The sequence below is a fragment of the Panthera pardus genome, unplaced genomic scaffold (genome assembly GCF_024362965.1).
Source record: "Panthera pardus isolate Hobbes unplaced genomic scaffold, ASM2436296v1 HiC_scaffold_13, whole genome shotgun sequence".
Lineage (NCBI taxonomy): Eukaryota > Metazoa > Chordata > Mammalia > Carnivora > Felidae > Panthera > Panthera pardus.
In genome coordinates this window covers 143,640,079-143,659,013 of record NW_026526688.1, presented here as the reverse complement: position 1 = coordinate 143,659,013, position 18,935 = coordinate 143,640,079, and the positions used below count along the sequence as shown (strand labels likewise).

Here is an 18,935-nt window from a genome sequence, read left to right as displayed (position 1 = left end):
TGTCTCCCTCTCTCTCTGCCCCTCCCCTGCTCATGCTCTGTCTCTCTCTCAAAAGTAAGTAAACATTAAAAATAAAATCATTTGCCATGAATATAAGATACCAGAGAAACAAATTTAGTAAAAAGGAAAAAAATCCAAATGAGTACATTTGAACTGTTTAAAAATTTTTTAAAAAATAAAATACAATAGGGGCGCCTGGGTGGCGCAGTCGGTTAAGCGTCCGACTTCAGCCAGGTCACGATCTCGCAGTCCGTGAGTTCGAGCCCCGCGTCAGGCTCTGGGCTGATGGCTCGGAGCCTGGAGCCTGTTTCCGATTCTGTGTCTCCCTCTCTCTGCCCCTCCCCCGTTCATGCTCTGTCTCTCTCTGTCCCAAAAATAAATTAAAAAAAAAAAAAAAAAAAAACGTTGAAAAAAAAATACAATAATCTAATCTGTTTGCAAAAAAAAATGCATGCCTAAGATTATCTGCTTTGGGGAAAAAAATAAAATGGTTTATAATCAGTAAGTAATAAAAAGATTCAGCTCTGTATCCTTTATTTTAAGACTAAGATGATGGTTATGTGAAGATAATTCTGCTCCTGTTTTTGTGCTAATTCACCACCAAAATCTCAGCACACTCTGTAGGTATTTAGGGCTACTCCCTGTCTCCTAAAGAGCAGGATCATGAGGAGCTCAGATGACCTCCCAGGCCCACAGCCAAGAGCTGAAATCCAAATCTTCTGACTCCAGATTCTCAGACTAGGCTGTTTGACGCAAGGGAAAACTTCCTAGCACATACATCTCTCCAAAAACGGAAGCAGACAGCCTCTAGGAGTGAGGACTACCTCCCCGGAACATTCCAGCAGACACTGGCCATGAAGTGTTTTTGAGGTTGTACTCAGCATCTGAAGTCCCTTATAATTCACAAGAGTCTCTGAGTCTATAACTGGGAAACAGTCCAAAACACTAACCCAGAGATTGAGGACTTTAGCCTTTATTTTGATCATTAAAATACAGATAAAAGAAGGTTTTGAGTCCTGTGGAAATAAACACTCAAATTTAAAGCAATGATTGTTAAAGATTTATGGAACGTTAATTATACCTGCATGTGTGTTCTATGTCCAGCAACAGTAGTATTTAAAAAACAACAAACCCCCAAAAGACTTATTTATGAACTGAAGACACATCGAAAATCTCAAAATAGAAAAAGACTGTCCTATTAGTATATTCTTAGAAAACAATGTTTGGGGGAAGTGTGAGCATTTGCTAAAATTATCCTTCCATATTTTGATTAACATGATGAAATTTTAATTCTTTGGATACTCAATGTGTTGGGTAATTTGTTGGGTTATTTATTGCAATTATCCCAAAAGTTAGTGGTTTTAAACCACAATAACTATTTATTGTATTTCACAATTCTGGGGGTTAACAGTGCTCAGCAGGGTGATTCTTTTGCTCCATCTGTTATCAGCTGGGGCTGCCATTGGCTGGGCTGGAATATCCAGCAAACCTAACTTTGTTGAGTTATGGGTGTGTCCCTAGTGGTCTTTGGCTATGGTATTGACAGCACAAAACGTTTTTGGATTTGGTTTAAATTACTCATTTCGGCTAACGTTTAAGAACTACCATTTGTCAAGGTGTCTGAGTGGCCCAGTTAAGAGTCTGGCTTCAGTTCAGCTCGTGATCTCGCGGTTTGTGAGTTCAAGTCTCGCATTGGACTCTGTGCTGACAGCTCAGAGCCTGGAGCCTGTTTTGGATTCTGTGTCTCCCTCTCTTTCTCCTCCCCTCCTCCTCATGTTCTCACTCTCAAAAATAAATAAACATTAAAAAATTCTGTTTAAAGAACTATCATTTGTCAAATTTTGGTGCAGTATCAAAGAAGATTGTTTGATTACACACAATTATCTGAAAGGGCTATTAAAATACTCCATCCTTTTTCAGTTACATATCTATAGGAGGCTAGATTTTTCTTGTATACTTCAACCAACAAAACACATCACAGCAGATTGCAGAAGCAGGTATGATAATCCAACTGTCTTCTATTAAGCATACATTGAAAAGATTCTCAAATATGTAAAACAATGCCACTCTTCTCACTATTTTTTTGTTTTGTGATAGTTAATCTTCTTTAAAATGTTATTTCTTATCAATTTATTGTTTTTGATAACTCAGTATAGTTAAGTAAGATTAGAAAGCTGGATGATAGGAACATAGGATCTCTCTGCATTATTTAACTTCTTATAGTTTATAATTAGTTCAAAATAAAAAGTTTAAAAATATGTTACTTAACATTTAATAGATATATTGTTATTTTTAATAAGTATCTTATTTTTCAGTTTCAGTTTTTAATACAGTGAATGTCAACAGATATAACCCACATAAGGAAAAGCTCTTTGGGATCTTCAATAATTTTTAACAGTGTAAAAGGACCCTGTGATCAAAAACTTTGATAATCACTGCAATATAGGTAACGGAGAAGGTGAGGAGACTGGCAAGAAATAATATCGCTTAGACTAGGGAGATAGCCATGGAGGAGTAAGAGAAGGTTCAATTCTGGATGTGTTTTGAAGGCGGAGTCAACAAGATTTGCTGATGGACTGGATGTGGGAAATAAGAAAAAGAAATCAAGTTTTTGTTTTTGTTGCTTTTTGTGTAAGGAAATTGGTAGGATGAAACTGACACGTAATCAGATCGCAAAGATCATATAAGAGGAACAGATTTTGGGGGTAATATAAAGAGCTTGTTTTGTAAATGTTAAGTGTTGAATGCCCATTAAACCTCCAAGTGAATTATCTGTTTGGTCTGTCTCCATCAGTCTGTGAACACTACATGGGGATATTTGCAATTTCCTCATCTTAGATCTAAATTGTTAGGTTTCTGAATTGGCCTCTCATACCTACAGTTAATGTAAAAAGCAGGTAAAGTCTTACCAAGTAATCACCCTTCACTATTGCAGGATAAACCAGTTAGTTCAGCAGGACTCAAGCCTGGCTGCAGGTAGAATCACCTGGGGGAACATTTATAACATACCCATAGCATGGCCTCTTAACCCAGAGATTTTGATTTAATCCATCTGGAGCAGGGCCACAGGAATCCTATGTTTTAAAAGCTCCCTAAATTATTTTAATTAGCAGTTAAGGCCACATCACTGGATAAGAGGCATGATTTTGCTATTTCTTCCTAGCACAATTTAAAAATTCCTTTTAAATTGAAACTCCCTTGAAACCAACTCCCTATTAATCCACTATGCTAATCAAGAAAGGAAATTTTTAGCAGCACTATCAACAATAGCCAAAGTATGGAAAGAGCCCAAATGTCCATTGATGGATGAATGGATAAAGAAGATGTGGTATATATATACAATGGAGTATTACTCAGCAACCAAAAAGAATGAAATCTTGCCATTTGCAACTAGGTGGATGGAACTGGAGGGTATTATGCTAAGTGAAATTAGTCAGAGAAAGACAAAAATCATATGACTTCACTCATATGAGGACTTTAAGAGACAAAACAGATGAACATAAGGGAAGGGAAACAAAAATATAAAAACAGGGAGGGGGACAAAACATAAGAGACTCTTAAATATGGAGAACAAACAGAGGGTTGCTGGAGGGGTTGGGGGAGGGGAGGATGGGCTAAATGGGTAAGGGGCATTAAGGAATCTACTCCTGAGATCGTTGTTGCACTGTATGCTAACTTGGATGTAAATTAAAAAAAAACAAAAAACAGTCGTATCTTAAACTCACTAAGTTGTGCACATTAAATATGTACAGCTTTTTGTATGTCAATCATTCGTCAATAAAGTGGTTTAAAAAAAAAAGAAAGGAAATTTTTTTCTGAGCCTTGAGTGTGCACATAAGACTTGCCCACTGAGGGACAGTGCACCAGAAGGGTGTAAGGCAGCAAATAGTGAGCACCCCTGAAGAAGGAGCCAGGGCAACTGCTTCCCAGAAAACTGGTTAGAATGAGAATAGCCTGATAGGACTCTGTGACTGCTATCTATACTCAAGAAAGGACTTTCGGGTTTAACAATCAACCCATTTTGGATCAACAAGCCAAGGACTTGTCTAAACTGACCCATCACTTGTGAAACTTTTTGGCTTTTGCCTTCATAAGCCCCTTTGTTTGGAGAGTGATCATCTCCATGGGCCATTCTCTGGCATATATCCCTATATACGAGCAAATCCCCAAAGCTCTATTTCATTGTCGCTGAGTTAGTCTTTGCTTCTTTTCTGAGATATTCTCTTGAAGCCTCAGAATATTTGAAGTGGGGGATGTCATGAAATGACACGAAGATAGCAAACCCTTGATTTGTTGATTCCAACTGTTTGCACAAACGTGTCAGACAGATATAAACATGAATTCACTAGTATGCTGGATCTCTTAGTTACTAATTCACACAAGATAAATAAATGGGTCGTATGTATTCACTAAACTATGTTAACTTTTCTCTGGACTGGACTCACTAATGGAAATGCAGACTTTTCTAGAGTAGTGGAATAAGAAAATACAAAGTTTTCCAAGAAGCAAATTATGTTAATTTTCTATGGTGTGCAGCAAATGACCATAAACTTAATGGCTTAAAACAACACACACGTATTATATAATGGTTTTCGTGGGCCAGGAGTCTGGGCGTGGCCTCACTGCATCCTTAACTCAAGGTCTCACATGCGTGCCACCAAGGTGTTGGCCAGCTGCATTTCCATCTGGAGGGTCAATTACATTTGGAAGAATCTCCTCCCAAGCTAAAATTTGTTTCCTTAGAGCTCCGTGTTTGAATACCCTGGCTTTTTGTAGTCACTGGTTGGAAGCCACCTGTAGGTCCTATAAGCCACGAGTAGTTCCTCACCATGCAGGTTCCTTCAATATAGCCAGTTACTTCATCAGGCCAGCAAGGAGAATCTTTTGTTCCAGTCTACTAACAAAAAGTTTTATAGAATGTACTGTAATCACAGGATTAACCCTCATCATATTTGCCATATTCTCTTGGTTAGAAGCAAGTCACAGGTCCTGCCTGCATTCACTGGGAAGCACTACACAAAGGCATGAACACTAGGAGGCAGGAAATCATTGAGGGCAGGGATCACTGTAGACAGTTTGCTACACACAAAAAAGGACAGGAGAACCAGGACTTGCTTACAGTCAAACCAAACAGACGATATGGTCCTGGGAAAACTGGAAAGAATGCTGGATGGAGCAGGGATCATGGGTTCTAGTCCTGGCTGTGTCATTAACTAGATCATTTATCCAGCTAATCTTTTGGACTCAGTTTCCTTACTTTAAAAATAAAATGAGGTGGGGGAGATACTATATAAGAAATGTAGATTAAAATAGCATTGAAATACCATCATTCACCTTTAGCAAAAATTACAAATGATCACACTCAAAGCTCGTGAGTTTATGGGTATGCTCAGTCCTAAAAAGCAAGATGCCATTAAAATGTTCACATCTGGGGACACCTGGGTGGCTCAACCGGTTAAGCATCTGACTCTTGATTTTGGCTCAGGTCAAGGATCTCACAGTTCGTGATCCAAGCTGAGCCTGCTCAGGATTCTCTCTCTCCCTCTCTCTCTGCCCCTTCCCTGCTCTCACTCTCTCTCAAAATAAATAAATAAAACTTAAAAAAAAAAATGTTCACACCTGTGTCAGCATGGGGCAACCAGCTATTTGTTTAAACGTTATTTCTCAGTATATCTGACAAGGTTAACATTTGAATTGGTAGACTGAGTAAAGCAGATTGCCCCCCCTAATGTGGGTGGACCTCATCTTTCTCATTGTAGGCCTGGATAGAATAAAAGGCTGAATAAAAGAGAATTCTCTCTCTCTGCTTGACTTTTTTTTAAGCTGAGACATCTTTCCTCTCCTGCCTTTGGATTCAGACTCAGACTGTTACTTAAATCATTGGCCCTCCTGGTACTGAGGCCTTTGGACTTGGGCTGGAACCGCACCATCAGCTCCCCCGCATCTCCAGCTTGCCGACTGCAGGTCTTGGGATTTGTCAGCCTCCATAATCATGTGAGCCAACTCCTTAGGGTAAATCTAAGACTAATACAATGCCCTTTGACAAAGTAATCCATTCCTGGGATTTTATCTTAAGAAAATGTAGAATTCAAAAGACTTTTGTAAAACAAGCTACACGCAGAAAGTTATTTTATTAACCATGGTATTATTTATAATAATGGAAAACTAAAAACAATGCACGTGATTAACAGTTGGAAAATGGCTATAGTTCACCCATCTGGAAGAAAATTATGCAGCCATTAAACTAATAATCATGAGTACTATGTAGCAACACAGGTAAGTATTTACAATTAGGTATGAATTTATTTTTTAAAAAAGCAAAACATTAAATTATATAAAAACTATAGTTACAACAAGAAAAAGTAATAATGAAAACAATCCATATGTTTCAGTCATGGGATTGCATAAACAATTTTTCATAATTTTCCTTTATCAATGAGACATTTTTCGGTGGCCTGAGTGGCTCAATTAGTTAAGCGTCCAACTCTTGGCTCAGGTAGTGATCATGGTCCCCAGGTTCAGGCCCCACATAGGGTTTCGTGCTGACAGTGCAGAGCCTGCTTAGGATTCTCTCTCCCTTTCTCTCTGCCCCTCTCCCACTCATACTCACTCTCTTTCTCAAAATAAGTAAATAAGCATTTAATTAAAAAAAAATAAGGGGTACCTGGGTGCCTCAGTCAGTTAAGCATCTGACTTCAGCTCAGGTCATGATTTCCTGGTTCATGAGTTCAGCCCTGCATCAGGCTCTCTGCTGTCAGCATGGAGCCTGCTTGGGGTCCTCTGTCCCCATCACTCCCTGCCCCTCCCCCACTCTCCCTCTCTCAAAAATAAATAAACATTAAAAAAAATAAGACTTCTTCTTCTTCTTCTTCTTCTTCTTCTCCTCCTCCTCCTCCTCCTCCTCCTCCTCCTCCTCCTCCTTCTCCTTCTTCTTTAAAGTAGGCTTCATGCCCAGCGCATTGCCCAATATGGGACTTGAACTCATGACCCTGAGTTGCTTAACTGAGCCACCGGGGTGTCCCTCAATACAACATTTTAAAAACAATAAGTTAAAGGTATAAAATGAAAACAATGAGGGGGTTGAATTATCAGTGGTTCTTAACTGGGATAGACTTCAGAATTTAAAAATATTTATACTTGGGTCTTACCTTGTGAAACTTCTGAGACAAGGATGGGTTACCTATATATTTAAACACACACACACACCCCACACACACCCAAATAGGTGATTCTGATGCACACTGGTAGGCAAATTCTCAGCATAAAATTCCACATATCTATGGAGAATAAAGGAGCTATTCCAGCGACAAGTGCAGTATTGGTTATGAGGCACCGTGGGCAATGAACACCAGGCTGCTCTTAGTGTGTGCCTGGTTTGCTGCAGCCATTGTCATTAGTGTTTGTGGTTTGTGGGCAATCTGAGGCATTGCCCTCTGAGCAGGATTGCTCCACAAGACGGAAGGCCTCCAGGAATTCATTGATGTCGATGTGGCCATCCTTGTTGAAGTCAATGCTCCGTGCAAGGTCACAGATGCAGTCATCTGTGATGTTGATGTTCATATGAGAGCTGAACAGCTTCCAAGTATGCCTGAATTCGTCCAGTGAGATGAACCCTTACCAAAGAGAGGAAGTCACTTCAGTGAGTCAGTCTAGTTTTCTTTTTTTTTCTATTTTTTTTTAAAGTTTATTTATTTTTGGGACACAGAGACAGAGCATGGGTGGGGGAGGGGCAGAGAGAGAGGGAGACACAGAATCCAAAGCAGGCTCCAGGCTCTGAGCTGTTAGCACAGAGGGCGATGCGGGGCTCGAACTCACAAATCATGAGATCGTGACCTGAGCTGAAGTCAGAAGTTTAACTGACTGAGCCACTCAGGTGCCTTGCATGAGTCAATTTAGTTTTCAATGTTCATTTCCTCTGACATTCTTACAAGGAAACCTGCTCCTTACTGTTAAACAGGCAAAGATACCCAAGGCCTTGTAGCTAGTTTAAATTCCCAAGGGAGTGGCATAAAACCAATTGATCACCCCTGAGAGCAATTTTGTTTCCCTTCCTCTGGAAACATTTTTGATTTGGTATCTAGTAGGTAAATGCCAGGGATGCTGGTAAATATCCTACAGTAGTCATGATGGACCCCAAAACAATTACTTGGGTTAACATGTCAGTAGTGCCACTGCTGAGAAACCATGCATTAAATCATCCCAAACATATAATTTATTTTGCTTATAAAAAGCTTTTGGACCCATACACCTATGGTCAATTGACTTTTTTTTACAAGGGTTCCAAGATCATTCAGTGGAGAAAGAATTGTTTTTTCAATATCCTCATGTAAAGGAATGAAGCTAGACCCCCTATCTCGCACTACCAGCGAGAATTAACTCAAAAAGGGGGCAGCTGGGTGGCTCAGTTGGTTAAACATCCTACTTTGGCTCAGGTCATGATCTCATGGTTCGTGAGTTCGAGCCCCATGTTGGGCTCTGTGCTGACAGCTCAGAGCCTGGAGCCTGCTTTGGATTCTGTGTCTCCCTCTCTCTGCCCCCCACCCCCCCCCCCCCCCCCCGCCACACACACTCTGTCTCTCTCTTAAAAATAAATGAATAAAAAAAATTTTCTTTAAATTAACTCAAAATGGATAAAAGACTTAACTGGAAGAGCTAAAACTTTAAAACTCTTAGAAAAAACCATAGGTGTAAATCTTTGTGACCTTGGATTACATAATGGTTTCTTAGATATGACACCAAAAGCACAAACAACAACAACAAATAAATTTGACTTTTTTTTAATGAAAACATTTTGTGCATCAAAGGGAACTACCAAAAAAGTGAAAGGACAACCTATAAAGTTGGAGAAAATATTTGCAAACCATAGATATGATAATGGCATATATATACATACATATACATATATATATATATATACATATATATATACATATACATATATATATGTATATGTGTATATATATATATATATATATCTCAACAACAAAAAGATGAATAATTAAAAAAAATAGGCAAAGTATTTGAGCAGACATTTCTCCAGAGAATATATACAATTTTCCAATAAGCACATGAAAAGATGCTCAATGTCATGGGTAATTGAGGAAATGCAGATCAAAACCATGAGATACTGCACACTCAGTAGTATGGCTATAAAAAAGGGTGGGAAGTAACAAGTCCTGGTGAGGATGTGGAGAAATTGGAACCCTCAAACATTAGCAGGAATGTAAAATGCTTTAGTCACTGTAGAAAACGGTTTGGCAGTTCCCCAAAAAGTAAAACATAGTTTTATGATATGATTCAGCAATTGTACTCTTAGGAACATATTCAAGGGAGTATAAAACCATATGTTCACATAAAAAGTTGTACATAAATGTTCACAGTACCATCATGCATAACAGCCCAAAAGTGGAAACAATCTAAATGTCTATCAACTGTTAAATGGATAAACAAAATGTGGCATATCCATACAATGGAATATGGTCCAGCTATAAAGAAGAACGAAGAACTTATATATGCTACAACATGGATGAACCTTGAAAACATTATGCAAAGTGAAAGAAGCCAGACACCAAAGGCCACATATACTGTGTCATTCCATTTATACAAAATGTCCAGACGAGGCAAATCCTTAGAGACAAAAAGTGGATTAATGGTTGCCAGGGCTGGTGTAGAAGGGACAGGGATGGAGAGTGACTGATAATGGGTATGGGTTTCTTTTTAGGGTGATGAAAGGCTTTATAGTTAGATAGTGATGATGGTTACACAACCTTATAAACATACCAAGAATCAGTGAACTGAATATTTTAAATGGGCACATTATATGGTTTGTGAATTACATCAAAAAACAGGTGGAGAAAGAGTAATGACAATGAAAAAAGCCTTTGGACCACTGGGGAGAAAAGGTGAGGGTATATAAGGCCTTCCTATACATTTTTTCATAATTTCTTGTGAATCTGTAATTACCAAAATCAGAAATTTAAAAAGAATATGTTGGGAGTGAGATTGTAAAAAGCCTTCCTGCTCTAGACACTTTTCATTACTTCATGACTATCTTTGATGTGACTATAGGGATATTACATCTTCTAACCACTCTTTTTCCTGAGAAGTTCTCATTCAGTTTGTCTTCATTCTTTTCTGCCCTACCCCTCTTCTATATGGATTGCTCGTATTGTTCAAACACTTTTCTAGTTTCTGCCATTTATAAGCATAATAATTATTTACTTTGTTCCCAAAGTGCTTGAGGAGAGAGCTAAATAGCCAGAAAGGAGACTGAGGCTGGGAGGTAAAGATTTGCTATGGGTCAGAAGTGATAGGATAATACATGCCTTTACCTGAATGATCACTGTCTATGATCCTAAAAATGGTCTCCAGGTTGGATCGGTTTCGATACAGTGTTTCCAGCAAACTTGACTGTATGTTCTACAAAAGAAAAGATATTTTTCTTTCTATATCTTATTGTTTAGGCTTGTCCTAATATATAAGGAACACACAATCAACCCTGACAATAAGATACGGTTGAAAAAACTGAAGATATTTTATCCCCAACCCTTTCAGACTACCAAATAGCCCATGGGTTTAAGAAGTACCTAGACCATGATGAAACTGTTCTAATATTGACCATGGGGATGGTTGCACATACCAGTGAATATACAAAAAACAAACAAACAATGAATTATACACTTTGAATGGATGAATTATATGGTATGTGACTTATACTGAAATAAAGCCATTTAAAAAAGTACTTAGCCCAAGGCCTCACGTACATTAAACATTCAATATGGATTTATTGAATAAATCCTTCTCTTTATTTTAGTGGGAGAAGCAGCATAATGCCAAGGAAGTCAGCAGACCTGGGTCTGAGTCCCAGTTCTACAATTTAGAAGCTTCATGAGAGCTGTTCTCATAGGTATAATGGTACTGATAATACTAGCCTCACGGGGTAGGTATTTTGAGGATAAACTGAGGCAGCATATGTAAGTTGCTTAACACAAAATGTGACATATAGAAACCCAACAAATAGTTCCTTTTTCTCATCCATCTTCTTTTTTGGGCTCTCAATATTTGACTATTTCTGATTCAAAGCTCTCTATAAGGAGACTCATGGCCCACAGTGTGCCTTCATCCACCATTTTCACACCATTACCTCACGGTTCAGTTGTTCTTTGGCCAAATCCTCCAGCCAGGACTTGTACTCTAATGTGTTATCCGTTGGGCTGTTCACCAGCTGTGGCCTCAGCATCCGCCATGGCAGTCCTAGATGCAACACAGACTCCACGGCTTCTGCCCAGTCACTAAAGGTAATTAAACCTACAGGAAAGAGCTAATTTGTTGACTTGTCACTTATAAGTCTAGTGTCCTGCCCAGAGTGCATGCCTTTCTATCCTGACATACTTCTTGCTGTCTGTAGGTAATAGAAATAATGGGCACTCTCACTATTTTTGTTGGTCAAGGTCGAGTACACTGGAAACTAGGGTTGCAAGATAAAGTACAGAATGCTCAATTAAATATGAATTTCAGACAGACCACAAAGTATATGGCTCAAAAATTGCACGGGACATTATTAGACCTTAAAATTGTTTGTTGCCTATCTATAATTTAAATTTAATTAGTTACCCTGTTTTTATTTGCTAACTCTGGGAAAACAATTGAAAAGTCACACAACACTCCCATAAATAATATCCTAAACTTTACACACACACACACATAGCATTGGTTTTTGTTATGTATATGAATAGATATTATACATATATACGTATATATGTATATACATATACAGATATTATACATGATTATATATATGAACAGATATATACATTATATATACACATTATATATATATATACAGCATTCGTTGTTGATATGTATATGAACACATATTGCTATGTAGTTATGACTGTTACTAATTTTCTAATAAGGCTATGTGTGGTCAATGTATATTAGACATTCCATTAAGTTGAGCAAAGACAAAATTTCTAGCTTTAATAACAGAGCACAGAACAGATACGTACACACTAAATAACAAGAAGCCAAATCACTAACCTTTTGCAAATCTTGGATATGTTCTTCTAACCTTCCAAACCTATTGCTTTTTGCTTAGTTCTGGCCTTGTCACCCTCCCCTTGACTCCATTTATTTTTACCATCTCCATCTATATTTAGCTACATTCACATTCTGTTAAAAGCTTGGAATTATAAAATTTAGAAAAGATAACTGGAACATTAAGTTGAATAAAATGAAGAAAGTAGTCAAAGAATGTCCTTTGCTTATCTTAGTTCATTATTATTTAATTTTTTTAATGTTTATTTGTTTCTTAGAGAGAGAAGGACAGAGTATGAGTGGAGGAGGGGCAGAGACAGAGAGGGAAACACCGAATCCAAAGCAGGCTCCAGCTGTGAGCTCTCAGCACAGAGCCCGATGAGGGGCTCGAACTCACAAATCAAGAGATCATGACCTAAGCCAAAGTCAGGGCTTAACCAACTAAGCCACCCAGGTGCCCCAATTAGTTACCACTAATTCAACAAATATTGATTTGATAACTTCTGCAAGACAGATTTGTTGTTGTTGTTGTTGTTGTTGTTGTTGAGCTTCCTTCTTCTATGAATATTTTATTTTCTGAGTCTTACCAGTTTTATCTGCATCATGCTTCTTAAATTCACCAAGAAGATCTGAGGAATGAGCAAATAACTTTTCCCGCAGAGCTCTCAGAGCTGACTCCTCTACTCTGCTAATCCTGGGACAGGAGATGAAAAGAAACATTTTAAAAAGTTAACATAGAGGAAATAGTGAGGGGTTTTGTTTTGTTTTTACCACATTCCTCCTCTCTCTTTCTTAATGTCTCAACCTTCCTAGAACTCAGTTTCGGGGAGAAGAGCTCAGTTTTTGAACAAAGAGTTTCATCTCTTATTTCTCCCCACTGCCCTCCCACTCCTCCTTGCCATGGACAAATAGGACCTGCTGTGTCCTACCCAGTGCAGAAGAGTGGTTACAGCAAAACTTCTGGAAAAAGACCACCTTTGTGGTAAAGTTAGCTACCTGCACTGCACCTCAGTTTCCTCAAGGGAAAAATAGGAATAAAAATGGTACCTACCTCGGGCCACCTGGGTGGCTCAGTTGGTTAAGCGTCCAACTCCTGATTTCTGCTCAGGTCATGATCTCACTGTTTGTGAGTTTGAGCGCCGCATTGGGCTCTGTGCTGACAGCATGGAGCCTGCTTGGGATTCTCTCTCTCCTTCTCTCTCTGCCCCTCCCCTGCTCTCTCTTTCTCTCTCTCAAAATAAATGAATAAACATTTCTTAAAAATGTACCTACCTCACAGGATTATTGTGAAGATTAAAAAAGTAAATTCATATAAAGCACTTAGAAGAAAGCCCAGCACATTGAAAGCACTCAGTAAATGGTATCTTCTAATATAATCATATGCTTTCCTTATAATTTATTATTATGTTAAATAGGCACAAGGCCAGATTTTGAATAACAAAATAACATTAATTTAGTTTTCTCATTCTTATTGGATCAAAAGGGTAATTCTGGGCATAGCACTTTGCCCAAGTAAGTGTTCAATAAATATCTGTAGTTGAATCAATAAAAAGATACAAAGAGATAAAGGTAAATATATACTTTGTCATGCCTCATTTATAGCCATTCTATAAATTATGACTGGATATCCTGTCTTTTCAACGGCTAAAAGTTACACACACACATGTGAGCACATACACGTGCACACACACACACAGAGTTTTAATCATGCTTGATGAAAATTTTCCTTGCAGTTTAAGGTGGTTATTGTAATAGACCTTAAGTGGACTCCACCAGACCCCTAGTAGAGTGTGAAGTGCCCAAAACTCATCCCAAATCGTATGGGTACGTGAATTTATTTGTTTTTTTTCTGGAGGGAGTTCACTGTTTCATGAAAGGTTAAAAGCAGTATGGGACTCCCTTCTCTCCAAAAGTTAACAAACCACTGGCCTGGCAAAGCATTTAAACTATCTTCTACTAACTTGCAGTCATCAATCATTATCATGCAGGGATGTAGTATAGTGATGCTCTTGGGAGCTGTCTAGATGTATAAGGCTCTTGGTTTCTACATCAAGCCAGAAACATTGAACACTAACTAAGTGCAGAGATCTGCATGGTTATCTTAATCCTCCAACACCCACTGAAGTAGGTCTGATTATTATCCCATTACAAAGTCAGTAATCCAAGGTCACATAGCTGATACAGGGTAGGACCAGGAATCAATCTTGACCTATTATTGTGAGACATGGGTGTAAACCCAAAGTAAATGGATTCTGAATGAGGGCTCTTCTAAGAAAAAGACATGATCTTGAGTTTATGGACATTGAGACATCAATCATAGATGGTCAGAGACATCTAACGTGTCCACTGCACTCCAGGGAGTTGAAGTTGACGGACAAGTGACTTCTGGGTAAATTGGATGATGTTTACTTGCTTTAATATAATCAATGAATATTTCAAAGAGCTCTTTTTTTTAAATTTTTTAAAATGTTTATTTTAAACATTTAAAACATTTAAACATTTTAATGTTTAAACATTTTAAACATTTAAACATCTGTCTCTGAGAGAGACAGAGAGACAGAGCACAAGCAGGTGAGAGGCAGAGAGACAGGGAGACACAGAATCCGAAGCAGGCTCCAGGCTCTGAGCTGTCAGCACAGAGCCCAACACGGCTTGAACCCACAACCATGAGATCATGACTTGAGTTGAAGCTAGATGCTTAAATGACAGACACTCAGGTGCCCCTCAAAGAGCTCTTTGATTACATTACTAAAACATACTCTCTATAGGATTCCCTACAGTGACTTCATTTGTAGTGATTCCATATGTACCTAAACCATATGGAATTGTGGTGTTCCAGTTGCCTGGGGCCCACCCCTGGAGATTCCAATTTGGTGGGGCTGCGGAGGCTAGGGCAGCTGATTTTTTTGTAAAGCTCCACAGATGATTCTGCTGCACAGGGGGTTTGACTATCACTTAATGAGTTTAAATTTTCATATAAAACTTCTTGAGTGAGGCTGGCCTTGATTTTTTTAAATAACTTAAGTGTTTTATAACTCTTCATATTTAGTAACTCAAGAGTGATTTAAAATAATGCACTTTTATAGCACTCACACAAGGCAGATGGTAAATATTAGTATGTTCTCTTTACAGGGTTTATGTTAAACTTGTTTTGATTTCTAATTAGTTCCTCTGATAATTAGAGAAGCTTGCTCAGTAGCACTAAAACTGTATCTGTTGGCAGCTTATATACTCTGGGGCCATCTTCCTGGTAGGAGGCAATCCTGCGTGTCTGTTAAGTATGTGATTTCTGAAATAAGACTGCCTGTATCAAGGCTTGCCTTCACTGTGTTATTAGCTGTGTGACCATGGGCTAGCTGATTTCATCTGTGTTCTTTAACGATCTCTTCTATAAAACTGAAATTAGTATGAATTTCGTAAGTCCATTGTTAGATACTACATATAACTTCTTTATAATAGCACTTAGTGTGTGGTAAGCTCACAACTAAGGTTAGAATTCAGAAGCATCTCAACAGAAGCCATTTAAGAAATATTATATGCTTCCTTCCCAGGGAGAAAAGGGCATTGCTAACAAATGTGTGAACTGAAACCCATCTGTCAAATCCCTTGAAAGCAAAGAACCTTCGGCTCTGGCTTAGGGAGTAACACAAACCCTTTAAAGATGAGAGAAAACAGAAGAGTGGTCCTGGAAAGACTTAGTGGCCTGGTACATGGACTTTACCCAAGATGTGCCCATTGAGAATAACTCCTGCAGGAAACAAATTTGTTACTCCCATTCATGACGGGTCAGTACAGATCTTCAAGTGTATGGAGGAGAAGGAAGAGGCCCCTGCTAGAATGTCTATTGTAGACCTTACTACTAACAGAGCTACATTTTGAATTTTCACTTAGAATGTGGATAAATGTAATGATGTTTGACATTTCAAAGGCTCCACAACCACCGTCATTCTGGTTTTCGGAAAATCATTCATTAAAAAGTCTTGCCTTTGCCTCATGGTCAGCATGTGGGTCACCTTGTTAGCTTGATACTGCACGATGTACGGGGTCAGGGCTGGCCCCAGTTTGACATAGGCCCCTCTGTTACTGCCAACTTCATAGTAGTTGGAGGCAGAAAAGATGGTTAACACCTAAATCAAAACAGAGAGAGAAAGGCGTTCAGGTTCGCTGAAGAACTCTTGACTCTCAATCTGATAGGGCCCAACCCAACTTCAGGAGCTGCTCTTCTTTCTTGACCTCGCCTACAGATCTTTTAAATTTTTTTTAAAGTCATCAATGCTGGTAGGGCAGGAGTGGTGGCTCCAGTAATAGCAACTTGGATTCTGATAGGACATCCACAACATGTTTTCTTCACATTTTTATCCCAAGTACAATAGCAGGGGTAACAGAAAACACTTCATTTGGTTCAACTTAGAGGCAAGCTGGAACCGATAAATTAGGAAGGGTCATTACAATTGGCAAGCCAGTTATCAAAGCTGGTGTGAGGCCTCAAAGTAGAGTTTCCTACAGAGTACTGTGCCTCCTGAGATGCTCTGTGGAAAAAGTTTCCATTGTCAATACATTGGGAAATGGTAGACAGTGTATCTCTTCTTGGAGATTTACAAGGAATATAGGAAACTAATGGTTCTCAGAAGTCCTGCAGTAGAGAAACTTGTATAACTGTTTAACCAAACATTTCTCAGATTAGTTGATCTTTTTTTTCCCCCACATGGAAAGCTGTTATTCTCCTGTAGAGTTAGTTTTTGTGGGAATACTCTCATCCTAGTGGCATTGGGCTAGGCTAACATTGTAGGATTAAGATGTCCAAAGATCAGACAGGACATTAACTACACTCCTGAGAAGACAAACAATCCTGAATCCCTGCCTGGGGCACGGTGCAGAAATCCTGTTACCCTGTACTGTTGTTTGAAATATGTGCCAGTGAGCAGCGTGACTTACAGAATAGAGATATGCCTGGGAAAGTACCAGGCCATATTTCTAGCCACAAGATGGGACAATATCTGCCCCTTTTTCTCCTCTCAGGGTATTGGTGAGTGGTGGTAGCAATCAAATTTTGAGGTTTAAAGAGGCGATGAGAGCCAAGGATAAATAACAGTAAAGGACCTAGTCGCTTTGAGCAAGTGACTAACAAATACAAGACACAGTGGATTGTGGGAAAGCAGGAGCCTGAGCTCATCCAGGCCTGGGAGGAGCAATATGGACTACTCGTGGGCTTCTGCAGATGGCCCACCCACCTTGCGGCTGTGGCAGAACTCATAGCCTTCAGGTTTGCACTCGTGTGAGCGGATCAGGAATTGCAGGTTGTATTTCTGTAGCAACCGTTCTGTCACATTGGGTCCAAAATAACAGCCTCCTCCTCGAACAGTGTTGGCCTTACAGCCCTCCTGAGCCATGGGATCACTCCACAGTATATCTACCACCTGGAGAGACCAAGAGATGGTTTCTTTCCTAAAATCTAGACAGAGATTCAGAGTCATTCCTATGAGAAGAGGAGGGGGAAGAGGAAGAGAAGGAAAAGGAGTAACAGGAGGAGGAAGAAAGGAAGAGGATACAGATATTTGAATAAAAATAAGGGAATAATTTTTTGCATAATCAATGTTTGACATATGTTTATATTTTGAATCCCTGAGGTTTCAGAATCTTTTTATTATTCATGGAATGAGCGTGGGTATGTGCATATTGTTTCACAAACTTGTACCCACTTTCTTGGAAGTAAGTCTCACGTGAAAGCTCAACACGTAAAACAGATTAAAAGGGAACTGCTCTGGTAGATGCTTTGATCAGAGCCAGTTGTCTTCAGTGAGCCCCAGTGCTCCAGGCTCCTGGACATTTGCCCCAAAGAGAAGGCAGACATCTGGGCCTGGCAATACAATCTCTCCTCCAGCATTCACAGGTATCAGGTGTGGTCCTGAGAATGTGCAATCAAATGCTTCATTTCTTAAAGTAATGTCAGCATTAAAAAAAAATTTTGTTTGATGTTTATTTATTTTTGAGAGAAAGAGAACACAAGTGGGGGAGAGGCAGAGAGAGAGGGAGACACAGAATCCGAAGCAGGCTCCAGCCTCTGAACTGTCAGCACAGGGCCCAACGCGGGGCTCGAACTCACGGACCAGGAGATCATGGCCTGAGCGGAAGTCGGACACTCAACCAACTGAACCACCCAGGCGCCCCTCAGCATTTGCAAATAAAAAATTAAAAAAATTATTTATTTATTTATTTATTTATTTATTTATTTATTTATTTATAAATTTCCATTCTAAGTTGATGTTGAAGCCCAGATCGATAGTGCAGGGAGAACGTAGCCTAAACTCACCATCTCTCTCTCTGAGGTTTCCAGCCTCAGAGTCAGCTGTGACTCCTCTTTCTCGCCACCCTCCATCTGGTCAATCAGCCCGTTCTGCTAATTTTAGCTCTAAAATAATTCTGAATTCCTTTTCTTTACTGGATGAACCATTAAAAAAAAAAAAAAAACCTGCCATTTTTATAGGTCAAAAATGGTCGAACACCAGCAAGTTCACATCGTTCTGCTAACACTACTACACAAATTCACCACATGGATTACAAGCTTCCCTGCCACAGTCTTGCCCCAGTGAAATGTGCCCTGCATTTGGCTGCCAGAGTCATAGTTAGGCAAACACCATGAGTGCCTACTCTGTATTTGTTTTCCTTCTTCTTCCTTGCTAACAGAACTCTGATGAGGTGTTTGAGGTGGCACTGTGCCTAGCAAAATATGTGCTTTCCCAGCGTCCCTTGCAGCGAGGGGTGGCCATAGGACACATCTCTGGAGATCTTAGAAAAGCCTTTATTTGCCTGATAACAGAGAAGGACAGAAGTTGCTGACCTAACCCTTTTGGCCTTGAGCTACAATGGCCATCTTTCTGACACACGCAACACAAAACATC

At 39.3% G+C, this 18,935-nt stretch overlaps 1 protein-coding gene across 3 annotated transcripts in view; it reads right to left on the bottom strand.

Moving 5' to 3' along the window:
- Window positions 1-6,281: 6,281 nt before the first annotated feature.
- PPEF2 (protein phosphatase with EF-hand domain 2) overlaps window positions 6,282-18,935 on the bottom strand; it is a 35,134-nt gene continuing 22,480 nt past the window's right edge. For 2 of the 3 annotated variants that reach the window (XM_019467273.2, XM_053901479.1), the window contains exons 11-16: window positions 17,268-17,453; window positions 16,021-16,163; window positions 12,624-12,730; window positions 11,144-11,307; window positions 10,332-10,419; window positions 6,282-7,613 (exon numbers count right to left, since the gene is read on the bottom strand). In XM_019467273.2, the coding sequence (XP_019322818.2) occupies window positions 7,360-7,613; window positions 10,332-10,419; window positions 11,144-11,307; window positions 12,624-12,730; window positions 16,021-16,163; window positions 17,268-17,453 (942 nt within the window). In that variant the 3' untranslated portion in view covers window positions 6,282-7,359. The remainder of the gene's footprint in view (window positions 7,614-10,331; window positions 10,420-11,143; window positions 11,308-12,623; window positions 12,731-16,020; window positions 16,164-17,267; window positions 17,454-18,935) is intronic. The other variant, XM_053901480.1, reaches the window with a different exon arrangement.